At 41.6% G+C, this 20,423-nt stretch overlaps 1 protein-coding gene across 4 annotated transcripts in view; it reads left to right on the plus strand.

Moving 5' to 3' along the window:
• Nucleotides 1-20,423, plus strand: part of LOC126268154 (transmembrane and coiled-coil domains protein 2) — a 201,442-nt gene that overhangs the window by 114,736 nt on the left and 66,283 nt on the right. For all 4 annotated transcript variants that reach the window (XM_049973700.1, XM_049973696.1, XM_049973697.1 and 1 more), the window contains one exon: nt 6,161-6,243. In XM_049973700.1, the coding sequence (XP_049829657.1) occupies nt 6,161-6,243 (83 nt within the window). The remainder of the gene's footprint in view (nt 1-6,160; nt 6,244-20,423) is intronic.

Consider the following 20,423-nt stretch of genomic DNA (forward strand, 5'->3'; position numbering starts at 1 on the left):
GTATTCTTGAAAAGCTCAGTGCTAACCCAGCTGTGATGGAATGGCTGTAGGGATATTAGACAATAATTCTGTATGATGAACAACAACTATTATGCTTTCTGCAACATCTGAATTCAATCCACAAAAACATCAAATTTATGATGGAAGTGCAGAAGGCTGGCTGCCATTTCTGGATGTCTTGGTCAGTTGTAAAGTGAATGGATCATTGGCTCATTCTGTTTAGCATAAGCCCACACATACAGATCTGTATTTGCAGGTGTCTAGCTACCACCACCGATCGTGCACTATGGACATACTTCAAACATTGCTGCACTGTGTGTGTGTTGTGTCTAATGGAGACAGCCTTGCAAAGGAACTGGAACACCTATAGTCTGTGTTCAAAAATATTGGATATTCTCCACATCGGATCACTTTAAGGAGGAAGAAACTTGACCAACCTCAAGATCAAGAGCAGGAGTGGTGGTTCAAGTCCAGGGTGTACCTCCCACATGTCGGCAATATTTCTTCAAAATTAAGCAGAATCTTCCACTCAACCACAAAGACCCATGCTCTTTTCGGTTCAGCAAATGACAGTCTGTGTTAGCAGAGGGCTGGAATCTACAGAATTCTTTGCCAGTGTGGCAAAGCCTACATTGGTCAAACAACACGCACAGTGCACAGAAGGCGCATTAAACATGATCATCACACTCTCCTTTCACAGCCCAATAATTCAGCAATAGCTGACCATTGTATCTTTTCAGGGCATTCTCTGGATTATTCTGCCGTGGAAAATTTGGGCTTGATGAGATCCTTTTGGGATTAAATTATAAAAAATCCATGGAAATAAGTTTGGTAGAAGATTTTATTAATTGTGATGGTGGGTTTCAACTTGATAAGGCATAGGACCTGGTGATTTCTTCAGAATCTTCTGAAAGAAAACATGACTACTAACATGCCTAGTGACAGTTAATTTTTATTATTGCAACATCTGAATTTTAATGCCAAGAGACCACATTCTGACAGAGAGCACACATGTTGTATCACCATTACACATGTGCCTGTGTGTTGTAGATGGAGCAGTATTTGAAGAAACTCAACTTAGGTCACTCATATAGCAGCTGCTTTTGCACATGAATCTCTTTACAAATTTTTGGTATAAAGTTAATGATGTGAATTAGCACTGTCCAGTGCAAACACTGAACAGCTTAGTGTTTGTGCTGCAACCCCAAACTTCATGGATACTTGTCTCCAAGTCCATATCACCTGTGTTGGGTAACAGCAGCAGTGAAAATGATGTTTACAACAACCACATTTTAAAATACAAATATTGACTGACACTGACCCAAAGGTAGAAAATGAAGCAAAGAAAGATGCCAGAGCCATATAAACTCTTAGAGTCCTGAAGGTTGGCACAAAGCCTGATTTTATTGAAACTGATATTTCCAAGCAATAAGGATACAAATAAGTCAAAAATACAGAGAAAAAATTTATTTTCACTTTTACATGTATTTCTCAGATGCTATCATATGTGATACCTGTGGTCTATGTTAATACAAAGTAATACATATGTTACAAAAAAATTATTCTTAACATCTAAAATAACCTATTTTTGTGTGAGAAATGTAACATAAATTCAAATTCACTTCTTGTGAAAAGAGCAAAACAATTTGTTTCAGATGTAAAGCATAGGAACATTTGACATGTGCTGCATCATACAAACGTTAGACCTCTACAACCCTCCAATCTGCATTTTGATCTATTTTTCTGTATTTTGTTCATCATTTGAGGCATGTGCTTAGCATTTGATACCCTGAATGGCAAAGATGGTAAAGCTTTTGGTGCTCTTGCCCGTTTTGCTGGTGGACCTTCATGATCACCACCCTCATCATCATCATCATCATCATCATCATCATCATCATCATCATCAAGCTTGAAAGCTTGATATTGCATGATGTCTTTTCTCATAAATTTATTACTTTGTGTTGCTTGCCTATATTCTAGCCAATTTGCTGCAACAGCAAAATCTATGAGGTGGTGGATCACGCGTACTACCCATTTATTAGTTCTGCTTCTCATTGGATATTTTCCCACTACCCTATACAGGAGATCCACACCATCCGTATATTTGTTATATTTGGTAACTGCATTTGACCAAGGAAATTGGACATAAACCTTAACTTTCTTTGACAAAAGTTGGACAACGGGATGAACACCAAAAGCAGAAGATGCAACATAAATAGGTTTATTGCCAAACCATTTCATTGCAGCTAGTTTTTCATCACTCCTTACAACCCGATCAAAAGAACCTCTGCCCTCCCTTTTCAAATCTAAATTACTCTCTTGAAATTTACAGCTTTTGGAAGACAATTAGCCATTATAGTCCCAGTTGATAAGATTGGCCCATTAGTTAGGAGACTATCTAGTAAGGGGACAGATGTGAAGTACCTGTCAGTGTATATTAGTGACCCATATGGCAAGGAATCTGATAGCTTTAGAACTACATGCCCTCCAGGTTGTCAGGTACTGGAATTTTTCCAGACGTGATGTCTTTACCCTTTCCTTGTCATAGTAAAAAGTCAAGTGGTATACCGTTGGATGTAGCTAGCACAAAGTTCAAGCCAACTGGGTGAGGTTTACCCCTAACATACTGTCTTGTTCTTACTTAAGTCTGTAAACTGTATCATCTGCTCATCTATACATGTATAAGTTGGTCAGGTATGATTTCAAAATGCATTTCTTAGTCTGTCAAGGAGTGGTTGTATCTTCCAATAACTGTCACTTCGTTTGGTTTCCTCTGTTACAGCATTGTCATTAACCAGTTTCAGATTATTTCTTATCAGGTAAAACCTGTCCCTGCTAACTGTATGTGTAATCATTGGATAACGTGTGCACCTCTCCCAACACATTCTCAATCTAGGGAACCCCAATAAAGCAATCAGAATACTAACCCCCAAAACTTTCTTAATTCTGCTCCACTACAGTCCGTTGACTTTCTTGTTAGTGTAACATGACATAAATTTATATAATAAGCCATATCATCAAACAATGTTTGGTCAATATATTGCGTGAAATATTCAAATGGTGACTTCACAGTTGGAATTTCAGGTGCTGCAAATTCTGATACTTCAGGATTAAACCTAGAAATTAAAGTAAAATAACATAAATCTTTTCAAACTATATGTTAAATTTGCCTTACAAATTTGTATTTAGCAACTACTTACTCAGTCGTGTGTCTCCATTTTGCACCTCTGTATTGGATCTCACTCAAAGGTATCCCATCGTCATCTGGTTGTGATGACTCATCAGCTGCTGGAGTTTGTGATCTGACAGCTATATCAAGTTCATCTTCGTCTCCAGGCAACTCAAATTCATAAATATTTGGACCTTCCACTGCCAAAAGTTGCACTACTTCTTCGTCAGTTAGCCCTACAGCAGGGAAAAATGAGATACCCAGTATGTAAGGGAAACACGTAATGTAATACGGGATAATGACAGCAAACTGAAGAACATTTAGCAAAACATGAAGAAACAAACACAAGTGCCTCTATAACAAAGTAAACAATGACAGGAGATTTATAGTAATAATCCTAAGGTATTAGGGATGACACTTGAAATTAAGTAGAACATTTTGTTCATGAAGAGTAGTTTCTCAGTAGAGATATTTATTTACGGCATAAATGAACCATTTGCGAATATAAATATGCTTCTAAATGTGTGAAATTGCAAAAGATATGAATATTTACCTGTTTTAATTCTCGGTGTGGTGCATGCCATCGTAACACTCGTTTTCCAGTTGTTGCTGCCACCTGTGCCAATGGAATGCACTGAATGTATACTGTGTGATACCGGCAGGCTGTCTCGCTAAAGCGGTTGAAAATAGCGTAAATTTTTTTTAGATTAGAGGTATCACGTATGACACCTATGGAAACTAGAGTATAATTAATAATTTAAAACATTCCAGTTTTATGCAGTGGGCAGGAGGCGGGGGCAGAAATTGTTGATGTAAGGTCCACATGATTAATCATAATATTGTCAGAGTGTGATAAAAGAAGTGAAATATTTTTGAGAAGATAGTGGTAAGTAAAATACATTATGAAGTGGTAACACTCTCTCTTATTTTAATCACATTATCAGTACAGATTATAGCAGAGAAACCCTATATTGCTATGTCATGGCTAGCATAGCTGTCCCTCTCCAAGCAGCATTGGCATATGGGAGGGGACATCCGTTCTATGCTAGAAACGCTGTGTGCCTTAGCTTAACATCTTACCAAGAAGCGTCTGAGAATGAGTGATGGGTTAGTTTAAGGTATTTGGAGAGGCTGGAAAGAGGAGGGAGATAAAGTTGGCAGATGTGTGCATTGAATGACAGTGAGCTATTTTAGGGTCCTAGTATGAACTCAAGTAAAGAGTTACACACTTGCACAATTCAGTGGAATGGCACTTTGGTCAGGGAGCCACATTATGAAAATTGTAATGCAGCTTGGATATTCACTGTATTGTGCTGACCAAAATGCAAATTTAGTGAAGTGGATTGTTTTAAAATATTTTGACTGTGTCCACTCTTTCAAGTGGACAACTGAATGGTTCCATTGCCCACACAGAATGCTACACAGTAGCTGTAGCAAATGTGGTAGGTGCTCTCTCAATATTTTTGTTCTTAAAAGGATAATAAAGGCCTGTTGCTGGACTGATATAGGAAAATACAAGGCTTGGAACTTAAATAGTGGCAACTGTTTATTCACAACTGATACAAAAGAGTTACATGTTTGCACCTGTTACTGTCCTTCAGAGTATTAACCAGCATTGTGTAGAACCAATTGCCAGTGATGTGGAAGCCGTAGTATACCGTTAGCAAAGCCTGTTTTGTTGATGGTGCGAATGGAGCAGTCTAAAGTTATGGTGATATCCTAACGCATTACATTCCTGCACAGTAGATCATCAATGCACAGTATTAATGTTCATTTTTGGAGTATCACGTGCGACTAGCTTTGTGAAAGAGGCGGCGACACTTTCTGCACAACCCACCCGTCATTTTGCACGCCAGTGTGTGGGCTCATACAGTGCAAGCTGTGACTGCTCTGTTCGGTCGATGGGACTGGGAAGTACTGTACCATCCACCACACTCCCCGCACTTAACTCCCTGTGACTTTGATTTGATTCCAAAGAGGAGGAGCTACTTCGTGGCATTTGCTTCTGAACTGTGTCAGAGATTCGACAGGCAGTAAACTGCTCCACGTGCACCATCAACAGAACAGGCTCTACTAACAGTATACAACGCCTTCCACATCACTGGCAACAGGTTCTACACAATGCTGGTGACTACTTTGAAGGACAGTAATAGGTGCAATGAGAGGGTTCCTGCAGTTGGGGATACATTTTGGGGCACTGTGAAGGAACTTCCTGTAGGCAACTGTGTCTACATAGATACGGTGGCAGCCACAGTGTTTTATTGTTTTTTACGTGGTTTGACCACACAACAGTCTTTCATTCAAAACTTCATTGTCATATATTTAATCTGGTGAAAATATTTAGTAAATAAATGCTGTGCCCATGCGATTTCTCCAAGTCCCACATTTTAAAGATGTGTTTTGATGTTACTGTGGATGATTATTAAGTGTCATGAAATTCACCTCAAGTTTCTGTAGTTTCATTGATATTGTGCCCCTGACATTAATGCATTAATGAAGTTGGAGGATGTTTTACCATGAAAACATACACATTTCTCATTGTAGCCTGCCCCCCCCCCCCCCCCTCCCCCACGTGTTCAGTGGTGTGAGGAAGAAACAAATAATGGTGCACCTTCTCAGATGGGTGCTCCATTTATCTTTAGCAGAAAGACACAAGAAATATAAAATTTTGCAAATCCATTAATCAAGTGTGTAGTCAAGTGACACACTTAACATTTAGAGACTGTATTCACTAATTTCAGTCCGTTTTCATCCCATTACAACAATTTTTTTTTATTTTATTTTATTTTATTTTTTTTTAAATTGACTGTTGTGAAGCAGTCTTGGATGATGAACAGTAGAAGGTTTCATTATATTCTTATCACTTTTTTGTTAGTGATGTAACTGATGCATGCAATTCATATCTCATTGTAGAAAGTTATTTTCTATTTTGTCTAACAGTTTTTCATTGCAAGCCTAAAGATGTTTACAAAAAATTATCTTCTGTTGCAGAACTGTAATGTCGAAACCAAGAGAATTTGCACATCTTATTAAAAACAAATTTGGAAGTGCGGATAATATTAACCAGCTAGCTCGTAAGTGACAATTGTATTCATAGTTTACATTAACATAAACAGACGTACTACTTTTTATATTCATACAGTTCTTTCCAGACATGTCATTTATTTTATAATTGAACTAGATTCTGCAATTGGTGCATGAGGGACTTTATGTAGGCTTACTTTTCTGTAAAATATTAAATTAATTAAATATTTTTTTCTTTTGCATGAATGTCAGCTTTTGAACAAATAAAAAAATTACACACAGTTAGTCAAGGCAGGGTTAATCTTGTTGCCAGTTTATGGTCACAAGTAAAATGTTACAACTTTATTTTCCCATACTGCAACATAATACCTTTTTCATGGGTATTTTTGAACTTTATCATAAATACATAATTGGTAATTATAGTGATTCCTATAATTTTATCAACATAATGCGTCATACTAGAAAATTTCTTTTATGTATTCAAAGCTACTGTTGGAGGCTGATTTTATGAGAATGGAAGTATAAAACAAGCCATGCAATTACAAACCAGTACTCAATATAGCCATAATAATTGTGATATGAGAATAAGTAAAGAACAATTCCATAGCAATCTTAAGAACAGTGACTTAATTTTCACTTTTGTTTCCCTCTTTGATTTTACTCCTGTCTATCTTCTGATGAAGTGTTACTGCCTTATACTGACATACAGTCTGTTCCACGAGAAAGTGTATGCCATTATCTATATAAAATAAAAGAAACTATTATAAATATAAATTTACATGAAAATACATGTTATTACTAATTTTTTAAATTACTTAATAGCTAATCCAGTCACTGCCAATATCCCCACTGCTTGTCTGGGGGTTAGAATAGGCTTGAGGTATCCCTGACTGTCGCAAGAGGCGACTAAAAGGAGTCTCACACTTTTCGGCCCCATAAGTTTACGTCCCATTTTATGGTTTGACCGGCCACTTTCCAGATTCTACAGAAGTGCGTACCATATGGGGAAGGACGCCTTACGTGGTGCAAGAGTTATCCATAGTGCCCTTAGATTCGATCTCCAGAACCTCTTGTCATGGCTTTGCGTCTCCACCTGCAATTAAACTATTTGGGCGATGACACTTTCCGGGGTATGTCATCATTCGCTCCCATGACTTAGATTTCTCTGCACCTAATATCCAGCATGGTAGCCAGTCCATTGTGGTGGGGCCGTAATGTACTCATGTACAGGGATCAAACTGCTGATGCATGAACTGTAAACTCCCCACATATGCCAAGGAGTAGATGCCTGTCTTCCTGGGGCACCAGGACTCCTGGCAGTGGCCATCATGCCAGATGGCCAATTCCAGGTGTTACTTGTTTGTGACCAGCTGGGTGATATCCCTGTTTCCGTCACTCCCCATAAAAGCCTCAACATGGTCCAGGCGATTATTTTTCCACCACAACCTCCTCTTGCAGTCTGATGATGAGCTTTGCACCAATCTACAATGGTGGGGTGTTCGTTTCATCCAGCGCATTTACAGGGAACCCAAAGACAACAGGATTGCTACTGGTGCCTTCAATTTGCCCTTTGAGGGTGATTTGTTGCCTGAAAAGGTCAGGGTGATGGTTTAGCACTGTGACATTAAATAATACGTCCCACCCCCTTTGCTGGAAGTTCAGCACATGTCTTCCCACTGCACTTCCAGCGCCACATGTCAAGACTGCGGACATCCACTGCATCCAGATACTCCCTGTTCGCCTCCTCCTACTTGTATCAGTTGCAGAGAGCAGCACTCTCCTTGCTCACCAGACTGCACATCACTCGAAAAGGAGTGGAAAATCATGGGAATACAAGACCCTGGACTGGTTGACTTACGAAAACGCTAAATGTAAATTTGAATGATTACACCCCATTCGGTTGACATCCACATATGCTGCAGCTACAATACCAACACCATCACAAGTACCAGTCATATTACAGTCTGTGCCACAAACAGTGGTCCCTCTGGGCCTCCAGAATACACCTGCCCTCTTGGTGGTAGTGGGAAAATCTCCGTCCGTTGCTCCCAAAGTACCTACTTTGGGAGCAAGGCCCCCCAAAAATATGTCACATACTTGAGTATTGCTCATCAGTGTGGGATCAGTACCAGATCGGGTTCACGGAGGAGATAGAGAAGATCCAAAGAAGAGTGGCGCGTTTCATCACAGGGTTAGTTGGTAACTGTGATAGCCTTACGGAGATGTTTAACAAACCCAAGTGGCAGACTCTGCAAGAGAGGCGCTCTGCATCACAATGTAACTTGCTGTCCAGGTTTTGAGAGGGTGCGTTTCTGGGTGAGGTATCGAATATATTGCTTCCACCTACTTATACCTCCCGAGGAGACCACGAATGTAAAAGTAGAGAGATTTGAGCGTGCATGGAGGCTTTCGGACAGTCGTTCTTCCCGCGAACCATACGTAACTGGAACAGAAAAGGGAGGTAATGACAGTGGCACGTAAAGTGCCCTCCGCCACACACCGTTGGGTGGCTTGCTGAGTATAAATGTAGGTGTAGATGTAGACCCTCCTCCGGCTCCTCTCGTGCAGAAGGGGTCCCTGGAGACCCTCTCTCCCAAGGTCTCCACTAATGCCACAGCAGACACTCGCCAGTGGCTAAAGAAACTAAAAGATGCTGGACCAAGAGCTTCATGGTCTTCCTTCATGTCTGAAGCTACTTTGGATAAGTCTGCCGAGCCAGCTCCTAAAGAGAAGCAATAGAGCAAGCAAACAAAGAAGGCTGCTAAGAAAAAGGACCCTCTGGTGGCTCCAACACCACCACTCCCTACCAGTTCTGCACTTGCAGATGAGGTGAAGATCTCGTCATCCCCTGAGGACCTGGATCTCACTGATGCCTTATCCACAATAGGAATGTATACAAATACTCACTCAGTGGCAGCAGGTGACCCTGCCTCCCTTGCATGCTTCATGCCTTCCCAGCCTAATAAACACGTCATTCTCCAGTGGAATTGCTGCGGTTTTTTCCACCACCTGGCTGAGCTATGGCAACTGTTAAGCTTTACATGTGCTTTCTGCATTGCGCTCCAGGAAACCTAGTACCTGGCAATGCGGACCCGTGCCCTTCGTGGCTATATAGGAGATCACAAGAACCGTAGCGACTATAATAGAGTGTCACGTGGAGTTTGTGTCTATGTCCTGAACTCAGTATGCAGTGAACCTGTGCCTTTTCAAACCCCTCTTGAAGCTGTGGCTGTCAGGATAAGATCAACACAGGAAATGTCTGTCTGCAACATATATCTGCCTCCAGATGGTGCAGTACCCCTGAACACATTGGCTGCACTGATTCAACAACTCTCTAAATCTGTCTTACTTTTGGGAGATTTTAAGGCCCATAATGCCTTATGGGGTGGCACTGTGCTTACTGGCTAATGTAGAGATGTTGAAACTTTCCTGTCTCAACTTGACCTCTGCCTCTTAAACACTGGTGTCCCTACATATTTCAGTGTGGTTCATGGCACTTACTCGGCCATTGATTTATCCCTCTTCATCGCAGGAATTCTTCTATCTGTCCACTGGATAGCCCACGTTGACTTGTGTGGTAGTGACCACTTTTTCATCTTCTGTCACTCCCTGAGCGCCATTCCCCCAGACGTCTACCAAGACGGGCTTTAAACAAGGCAGACTGGGACACTTTCACTTCCGCTGTCACCATTGAATCTCCCCCATATGGTACCATCAATGTATTAATTGAGCAGGTCACTAGAATGATCGTTTGTGCAACAGAAAACATGATCCCTTGTTTCTTGGGTGCCCCCAGTGAAAGTCAGTACCTTGGTGGTCACCAGAAATTGCTGATGCCATTAAAGTGTGTTGGTGAGCTCTACGGCGACATAAATGGCTACCTTCCTGAGTACACATAATAGCTTTTAAATGGCTTTTAAATGGCTTATAAAAAGACGGAAACAGGAGTGTTGGAAGCGGTATGTCTCGACCATTGGGTGCCATACGTCACCTTTCCAAGTCTGGACAAAGATCACACGTGTTTGTGGGTACCAGACCTCCAGACCCCAACAGGTGTTACTGGCATTAACATCAATGGCATGTTATCTACCGATGCAAACACAATTGCTGAACACTTGGCTGAGCACTATACTATCCCCCAGCATTTTGCACACTCAAACAGTGGGTGGAAAGGAAAGCTCTCTCGTTCACTAAACGTCACAGTGAACCTATAATGCTCCATTTACAGAATGGGAGCTCCTCATTGCCCTTGCACATTGCCCAGACACAGCTCCTGGGCCAGATCGGATCCACAGTCAGATGATCAAACATATCTTGTCCGACTGCAAGCAACTTCGCCTTGTTATCTTCAACTGTATCTGGTGCGATGGCATCTTTCCATTGTAGTGGCGGGGAGAGCACCATGATTACAGTGCTCAAACCTGGTAAAAACCTGCTTGATGTCAATAGCTATTGGCCCATTAGCCTCACCAACATTATTTGTAAGCTGGGCGGTTTCCGCCAGGATGGCTCTGCCACTGATAATCTAGTTTCCCTTAAATCTGCCACCTGAACAGCATTTTCCAGATGCCAACACCTGGTTGCTGTCTCTTTTGATTTACGCAAGGCTTACGATACGACCTGGTGACATCATATCCTTGCCACATTACACAAGTGGAGTCTTCGGGGCCTGCCCCCAATTTTTATCTAAAATTTGCTGTCGCTCTGTACTTACAGTGCCAAAGTTGGTGCTTCCTATAGTTCCCCCCATAACCACAAGAATGGGGTCCCACTGGGCTCTTATTGAGTGTGTCTCTACTTCTAGTGGCATCAGGTTAGCCGAGACCTCTAATGCGTTGCTTCCTGGACTCGGATAAGTGGCGCCAGGTTAGCTGAGAGCGCTAATGCACTGCTTCCTGGACTTGAGTAAGCACACTGGCTCCAGATCAAATCTGCCCGGAGTGTGCCGGTCAGCCTGGCTGTAGTTTTTAGGTGGTTTTCCACATCCCACTAAGTGAATACTGGGACAATCCCCTCGCCCCACCTCAGTTACACGCATTGCAGACGTTTGAAACATGTTTGCAGTATTTCATGATTTATACTAGACAGCTAGGTTACATCCGGCATCCGGACCCCCTTCAAATTATCCTTGCCAAATCCGACTGTAGCCACGCCGACCCTGCAAAAATTGCGGCACAACGGCACAAGAGAAAGAAAAATGGTCTAACAGCAGCTGTCGGGCAGTCTGTCTTACCTTCTCTGTATGCAGATGACTTCTGCATTTTGTACTGCTCCTCTAGTACTGGTGTTGCCGAGCAGCACCTACAGGGAGCCATCCAAGGCGCTGTCATCGGCTCTAGCCCACGGCTTCCAGTTTTTAGCTGCGAAATCGTGTGTCATGCACTTCCGTCGGCATCGTACTGTTTATCCGGAACCAGAACTTTACCTTAATGGCGATTCACCCACGGTAGTGGAGAATATAGATTCTTAGGACTGGTTTTTGATGCTCAATTGACGTGGCTTCCTCATGTTTGTCAGCTGAAGCAGAAGTGCTGGCAGCACATCAAAGCCCTGTGCTGCCTGAGCAACACCAACTGGGGTGCAGATCGCTCTACGCTGCTGCAGCTCTACAGATCCCTTGTTCAATCCCACCTTGGCTATGGGAGTCTGGTTTATGGTTTGGCGGTGCCCTCAGTGTTGAGTTTACTGGACCCAGTGCACCACTGTGGCATTTAACTGGCAACAGGAGCTCTAAGGACGAGGTTGGTGACCAGCACCCTGGCTGAGGCTGGAGTCCCTCCATTGAAGGTTAGGCATGCACAACTGATCGCCAGTTTCGTTGCACACATTCATAGTTTTCCTGAGCATCCGAATTACTGTCTCCTTTTCCCATCCACAGCGGAGGCCCAGGTCAGTGCTTACGATTGCGGTTTGCGACCAATCGCTTCTGTCTGAAGTGGAGTCCTCGCCTTCACCACCTATACTCGACGTCCATTCATGTACACCTCAATGGTGTACATCTAGGAAGCTTCACCTGGACGTTTCACATGGTCCTAAGGACTCAGTTAACCCCGCGGCTCTGCACTGTCACTGCCTCTCAATTCTTGACATTTACCAGGGCCATGAAGTGGTTTACATTGGCAGCTCGATGGCTGACGGTCATGTCAGTTCTGCGTATGTTCATGAAGGACATATTGAACAGTACTCCTTGTCAGATGGCTGCTGTATTTTCACTGCAGATATGGCAGTCATTTCTTGTGCTCATGAGCACATCTGCTCATGTCCAGGCGAGTTGTTTCTTCTCTGTACTGACTCTCTGTACAAGCTGTCGACCAGTGCGACTCCTACCATCCTTTGGTAGCAACCATCCAGGAGTCCATCTATGCCGTGGAACGGTCCAGTCATTCTGTGGTGTTTATGTAGGTGGACCACAGCCCTCGTTGGAATCCCAGGAAATGAACTTTGCTGACAGGCTGGCCAAACGGGCTACACAGAAACCTCTTCTGGTGATCAACATCCCTGTAACTGACCTGTGATCATTATTAAGCCATAAGGTTTTTCAGCTTTGAGAGATGGAATGTCATAATCTCAGTACGCACAACAAACTGCGTGCCCTTAAGGAGACTACGAATGTGTGGAATACCTCCATGCGGGCCTCTCACAGGGACTCTGTGGTTCTCTGCCAGCTCCGCATTGGCCATATATGGCTAACACATGGCTACCTCCTCTGTCACAGTGACCCGTCTCGCTGTCACTGTGGCTCACATATGACTATCATCAACATCTTGCTGGACTGCCCACTTTTAGCTGCTCTGCGGGCAGACTTACCTTCCCTGCAGCCTACCTTAGGTGTTGGATGACAATGCCTCTACGGCAGATTTAGTTTTATGTTTTATTCGTGAGGGTCTTTTTTATCGTACCATTTGAGGACGGGCTTTTCGCCTTCTCTCTGAGGTCGCTACCCTCCCTCTGTTTTAACTCTGTTGTACTTTCCTGTATTTTTTTGTCTTGTTGGTCATCTTTTCCCTACATGTGTTCGTCTCCCCTTATCTTTTTGGGGTGGGCATTTTAATGTGTTGCAGTGTGGCTGGCTCATCCTTTTCTATTATTGTGATCAGCCAGCCCAGACCATCTGCTCTATGGTTTTAATACCTTCTACTACTTTTCCATGTGGTGTATGCTTTCCTCATCTTTTGTTTGTTCCAATTGTTTTCTTTTTAGGTGTGGTGCTGGGTGTTTTTGTACCTTGTGTCTCGCTTGTGTCAGGGAAAAGGGACTGATGATCCTGTAGTTTGGTCACTTTATATCCCAAACCAGCCAGCCAACCAACCAAGTGCCATTATTGATTATTGTGACACTTAAGCTCTTTCTCCGGTAAATCACCTATGTTTCCAAACTCTAAAAATAGATTGACTCGTTTAGCAAAGAATGTCATTGGCTTTCTAAGAATTTTAGCGGCAGCTCCTTATGAAAGCTTTGGTACCTTTGGATGACCTACGACGAACACTGCCTGTGACGCTTCAGATATTTTGCACTCATTTTAAACTGCAGCTGGCAAAACGAAACATTCAACTCTTACACTATTTATTTATCGTATTTACTCGAATCTAAGCCGCACTTTTTTTCCGTTTTTTGTAATCCAAAAAAGCGCCTGTGGCTTAGAATTGAGTGAAAAGCTAGCGGAAGTTCTCAAAAATGTTGGTGGATGCCGCCACAACTTTTGCCATCTAATATATGTAGCGCTACACAGGCATGCTTTGTAGGCACAAAGATAAATACTGGCGCCAAAACCTTTGCGTCAGCAAATAAATTTAAAAAAGAGGAGGAAGACGAGCTTATTTCTCCGCCCCAAGTTCGACCACTGCATTTTCATACATTATCCGAGGAAGTAAATACAAATTCCGTATTGTTCATCTTCGAATGTAGCAGCATTTCAATGTACTATGAAAATCCGACTGGCAAGACTGGGATGTTTGTCAATATGGCCAACTACGTTCTGAATTTTTTCCTACCTGTGAGAAGAGAGGGTTACTAATAGCAACTTTTATGAATTGTTAATCACATGCAGTATTCTCTTCACCATAAGAATAATATGAATATCAACATTTTGCCATGTAATGTTTCCTGTTTGCTGCTATCTCATTTAAATCCTGTCTGCCTAATAAACTACGGAACTAGAGTAAGACAACAGCAAACGCGGAAGAATATACATATCATGTCATGTTTATATTCGTATTATTCTTATGCCTAATAGTGATACAGTCAGAAATGAAGCACGGCAATTGACTAGATTTTTAAATCTAAGATGACTAATTTCTGTGCAGAATGTAATGTAATAAATAGGCGCCTGCAAAGATTTTCAAACGGAGAAAAAGTTTCGCTAAACTCTCGTTCAGAACATCTTCTATCATAAGCAGTCTATTATTTGGTTCTTGTTGATCATTATCAAAGAGAGCAGCAGTGTAAGTAACAAAAAATAGCAGTCTCTTGCCATTGTTTCGCTAATGAGACGATTCCTCTCTCTCTCTCTCTCTCTCTCTCTCTCTCTCTCTCTCTCTCTCTCTTCCTTTTTTAATTGTAAGCGGCAGTAGCGCGCACAAAAGCAAGCCATGCCGCTAGCGGTGACAGGCCGTAAACATGCACAATCAGAAATGCGACAAACAATGCATGACACAGTACAGTAATGCAGTTTAAACTTAGAGTGACGTAAACACCTATAACAAAGAAAATGGCACTTATCGGATCAAATAAAAATAAGCAACCAATTCAAACCAGACGAAGCACGTGAAAAAGGAAATATAAATACGGATAAATACGGATGGAGCGCCTGACGCAAAGCAATGGCTACCTGGTAAAGCTAAACTGCTAAGCTTATGACTCGAACCAAACTACTGTAGCTGTGTCGTCATTCATTCAACCTAAATTGTATCTCATATTACAATGGACCAACTTTGTTTCGATTTGGAGATGCGACCAAAAACTTTTATCTCTCCTTCATTTCAAGTCTCATTTTTCAGGTGTGGCTTAGATTCGAGTAAATACGGTATACACTGTGCAAAAGCGCATTGAGATTAAAGACCACTACCAGAGAAGTCGCTGCCAACGTTACATTTAAAATTATGGTTTACACTTTCTCGTGAAACTGACTGTGCATGACTGACAAGATTTACAAAATTTTCTGCACAAAAAGTTCATTAAACATGGTGATTTACTTAACCTTCTCCTTTAAAATGCTGTCGACTGATTAAAGGTATTTGTATCCTGTTTTCACATAGACAAACGGCAAACAGAGGCCCACAAAATAAAAACCTATGCATTTTTGTAACTTTAATGATTACAAGAATACAGATGACAACTTTGTTTAAATAATGATTATGACGCTATACTATTTTTTGCACCAGAATTGCAGTGTAAATTTTGCAGTTCACCTCTTTAACATGTTAGACACGAAATTTTAGAATAATAATCCATGGGAAATCTGGGTTTTATATTTTGTACTTACAGCCGTTTGAATAACATGCCACGCAAAAGGATACACCACTCTACACAAAAACTTGCACCATCTAAGCTGGAGGTATTTGATGGATACAATACTCTGTATGGTAGCTAAAGTTTCTGGGATAAGGTAGTCATGCTTGATTCAGAAATTTTAAATATGTATTGTACCAAAGAAAATGTTGTAGTGCTAAAAAAACCCTTCAACATTGAAAATGAGAATTACCTGCTCTCTCCCCTCCTTCCACAAGTAGTAGACTGAAAATTCACTAGCTTTCACTTCGCGGATTAATCTATCTCTCTCTCTCTCTCTCTCTCTCTCTCTCACTCACTCACTCACTCACTCACTCACTCACTCACACACACACACACACACACACACACACACACACACACACACACCCCTGTACATCTACATTACTCCAGCTGACTATATATGTAAACTACGCACGTAGTGAAGTGGAGGTGTGGCTTAGAAGGGGAGATAGAACAGGGGGGAAGGGGCACTTGGGGGAAGAGGGTGTGACAGGATGAGTGAAGGAAGTTAGGGTCGAGCGGCAGAAGTGGAGGTGAGTTGGGTGTAAGGAATTGCAGAAATTGAAGCCATGAGGATTAGGGGGTCACGGGGTGTGTTGGTAGGACAACCTCAGTTTATGTAATTCAGAGAAGCTGGTGTTAGGTGGAAAGATTCTGATGGCATGTGTTATGAACCATGTTGTGCTTAACACCATGTTGTTCCCCTGGATGGCCATCTCAACTCTTGGCCACAGACTGGTAGTAGTCATTCATTTGGGTGGACAGCTGTTTGGTGGTAGTGTCCGCATAAAATAGGGTGTAGAAATGACAGAAGAGGTGGTTGCTTTCATAGGTGGTCCTGCATCTGGTGGGATAAGATAGTGCTGTAAAAGGATTGGAATAGGATGTACTGGGTGGTTGTATTGGCCATGTTACACAGGGTCTTCCACAGGGGTACGAGCCAAGAGGCAAAGGTTTGGAGTGGGACTAGGTATAGTATAAGTGTAAGTTCATAATTTCAAATGATCTGACTGTGGTCCTAATGGTTAGCTATATGTACTTAGCCGAAATTGTGTAGAATGCTAAACTGTGTTCTTACTGTGTTTGACACGACTCTTCATTTACTTCTGAAATAAAAGGTAATGCCTTTTCTGAGTTTATTCAACTTAAAAGATAGAAAACACACCTAACTGTATCACACTCATCCACTGTGATGAAACTGGTAAATTTCAATAATCATTCCTATTCCAACAAAATTTTTGTCTCAACACATTATTAAACACTTTACATTTCAACTTTGTGTATTTATGACTCATGACTCTTTCATTGTGTGCTCACGTTACCAACCCCACTCTTCTGCTGCCTTTGTGTGCTTGCTACTACTGCACATTGTCAACACAATAAACACTATCTCTACTGGAAAAGGCCGGAGATTTTAGGAAGTTCTAGAGACTAAGGTGCGCCAGCTAGCGCCTGTTACTAGGTAGTTCACTGGCAGGGATATCGACCATGGTGTTCTTACTTCTCCACCCTTCTCCATCCTTAATTGTTTTGCAAAATAAAAATTTAGGTAGAAATAACAGCTCAGAATCCCATGATATTTATGAAAACCTCATCTTATTCCAATTCATTTGTACTTTAAAAGGTTACAATAATACACAACTTTGACTTACACTGATTTAGGTTACCAGTGCTAATATCCAAGCAAATAGATTCATTTTAATATCAAAAATGTTACGCAGATGTGAAATGTAATAAATCATGCAAATTGAATACATAGCAAGGCTATATGAGTAGTGCTCTTTAATATTCAATAAATATATAGTAGCACATTAGGCAAGTAATGGAAGGTGTTTCTTTGTGAAATTATGTTCAGTTATGCATTTTAATCATAAAAAGGAAAAAAAGAAATATTATGTTAAGTGATTTGCATAGTGTGTCAAGTGTAAATAAAAAAATGTTAAGAGTGTTCAACAGATTTGTAGAAGGCACACAGCATGTAAATAATCAAGATAGAACATTGTAAGCATAATGTATGCAGAACACAAGCATAAACATTGTTTTTAAATATAGAATCTGCCAAGTGGCCAGTGCCCAGAGACCATCTAAATACAAGACTTGTAACATTTATATTCTACCCTGCAGTTTGCTTATGCTCACAGCACTCATTAACAGCCAAAGTTCTCATATTAATGGAAAAGTTGGTTTGTGGGAAGGTACAGGCAGTGTCCTGACTCCAGCTGGGCTCACTTGGGTTGAGCATCCAACCCATCAGCTGCATTGCATCTGGTAGTGACACTGGCACAGTGCAGCGATCATGTGGATTGCTCATAAGTGGTGCTGCTTTTATGACTTGTTTATATTTTTTTTGCACGAGTGCACCCCTGACGATACTTGGTAGTGCAACCTGCCTCTCTTGTTGCAGCCAGTAAGCTGCTGTTAGGCAGCTCCTTTATTGTGAAATGAATAAGGGGACATTGCCCTCCTGTAGAATCATGTTTGTTTCGGTAGTGCCAAGTGCTGTGGCGTGTTGATCTGCTGCTATCTGCTGTGCAGCCCATTGTGCGCCTTTGTGTGCCTGACATCTCACTCCTCCACTGGACTCTGAGAAACCATCAGGGCAACAACTGGTTGAGAGATATAGCATTGCTGTTCCTGCCTGCAAAAGCTCAGACTGTTGCCATTTGTGCACACACTGCAGACCATATTGCTGGTGTATTGTGATGTGATATCTCATACCATTGTAATCAGTCTTCTTTCCTGCTTGATGATGGTGTTCACTGTTCCACATGAACAACACTTCTCCTGTGCATGAGTCAGTGACAGTTGCTGTTCACACACATGGTACGTTCTTTGGTGCTGTTTTGCATAGGTCATTACAGTTCCTTCCCACGATTATTAAAGCCAAAAACAGTGTAATGGCCCAGTGAGGTATGTTTAATGTCTCACCTCCATAATTTCAAATTATCTGAACATGGCTCTAATGATTGGCTATTGTATTTCAGGAAGAAATACTTACTTCAACCATGATCACATAGAAAACTAAACGATATTGTAACTGCATTTGACATGACGTCATTTTCTACAAAATTTATCATAAATTATGGCAAGGCCCTCCTGAAATAAAAGATAATATCCTTAACTTAATTTATTCAGCTTCCAGACAATAGAAAACATGCCCAACTGTATCACTGTCATTCCCTTTTATGAAACTGAGAAATTTAAAACAACGTTCACTTTGAAAGACTTATGCAAGCAAGATTCAACATTTCTATTCCAATGAGATATTTCTCTCGATACACTGTTAAACACTTTATAATTTAATTTCACGCATTTCTTACTAGTGACTCTTTCGTTATAACTTGCATGTTGATGCAAAATGACAATGCCCTGTCTGATGGAAAAGAGGGGGAGATTATAGAAAGTTCTAAAAGCCACGACTTGCCATATAGACCTACTACTACGTAGCTTGGTGGCAAAGATATTGATCAGTGTCCTTACATAAAGACATACAAGGATAACTGGGTGGGAGGTGGAATACATCTTTGAAGAATTGTGGGTAGGATGTTCCTCATTTCCATTGAAATATCAAAGCGCTGGCAAAGAGTATGATTCAGTTGTAATCTGTGATAGTGTTGGTTGATGAGGGGTGGTGCTCCTTTACAATTGGTTCCTGGGGTGGTTGGAGATTTGGGGTTTGTGTATCTGTATGGTGGGTAGTGTCTGTCTGTGAAGACCATAGTAAAACCTTAATCATACTGGGTATTGAATTCCTCACCACTACAGTTACACTACCCATGAGTGGCCAGGCTATATGAAAGTGATTTTTCCTATGACAGGCATGGCAGTTATAAAAATGCTGCTATTCTTGATGGGTCATGGACTTCAAATGGACAGAACTGTGGATGGAGCAATCAAGAGAGATGGAGGTAGCATACAGAAAGGTGGCATGTTGAGACTAGGATGATGACTAGGTGAAGTGGATGAGAGAAAGGCTGCCCTTGTTCCAAGTCAAGATGATGTCAGTGAACCTGAACAAGACAATGAGATGTTGGATAGTTAGGAAAATTTCCTCTACATGGCCCTTAAACAGGTTGGCAAAGGATGGTACCATGCGGGGCCCATGGCTGTCCCACAGATTTGTTTATATATTTTCTGCTCAAAAAATAGATAATTATGTGTGAGGGTTTAGTTAGATGTATAGTGAATGGGGTGGTGGTGGATTTGGAGTCAGATAGACATTGGAAGATTTTATGTTTGACAGTGTCAGTGCCAGTAGGGAATGTTAGTGGACAGGGAACTGAAATCAACAGGGATGATTAGGTATCCAAGTGGTAATGAGATGGGAGCAGTTGAGAGTTGGTGAAGGAAGTGGGTCATGTTACTGATGTGAGAGGCTAGGCTGAGGGCATTTAATGGAGGTGCTGGTCAACCATATCTGCGATTCTTCTGGTGAGAACAAGGTGCAACGAGCATCTGGGATTGTTGGGCTTATGGATTTTAGGAACCACATAAAGGTGGTGGTGGTGGTATCAGGGAGAGAGGGCAGGGGAAGGGAGAGGGAAATGGATCTGGGTTAGAGTTTCTGAGCTGCACCTAGTGATTTGATCAGTTATTGGATCTAAGACTTATATACAGTTACTTACTGACCAGTTTGGTATGGCAGTAGGAAGTAGCAAAAGTAAGGCGAAAGTTTTAAATTTTGCATTTAAGAAATCATTTGTGCAGGGAATCGTACAAA

This window comes from Schistocerca gregaria, chromosome 4, assembly GCF_023897955.1.
Source record: "Schistocerca gregaria isolate iqSchGreg1 chromosome 4, iqSchGreg1.2, whole genome shotgun sequence".
NCBI lineage: Eukaryota > Metazoa > Arthropoda > Insecta > Orthoptera > Acrididae > Schistocerca > Schistocerca gregaria.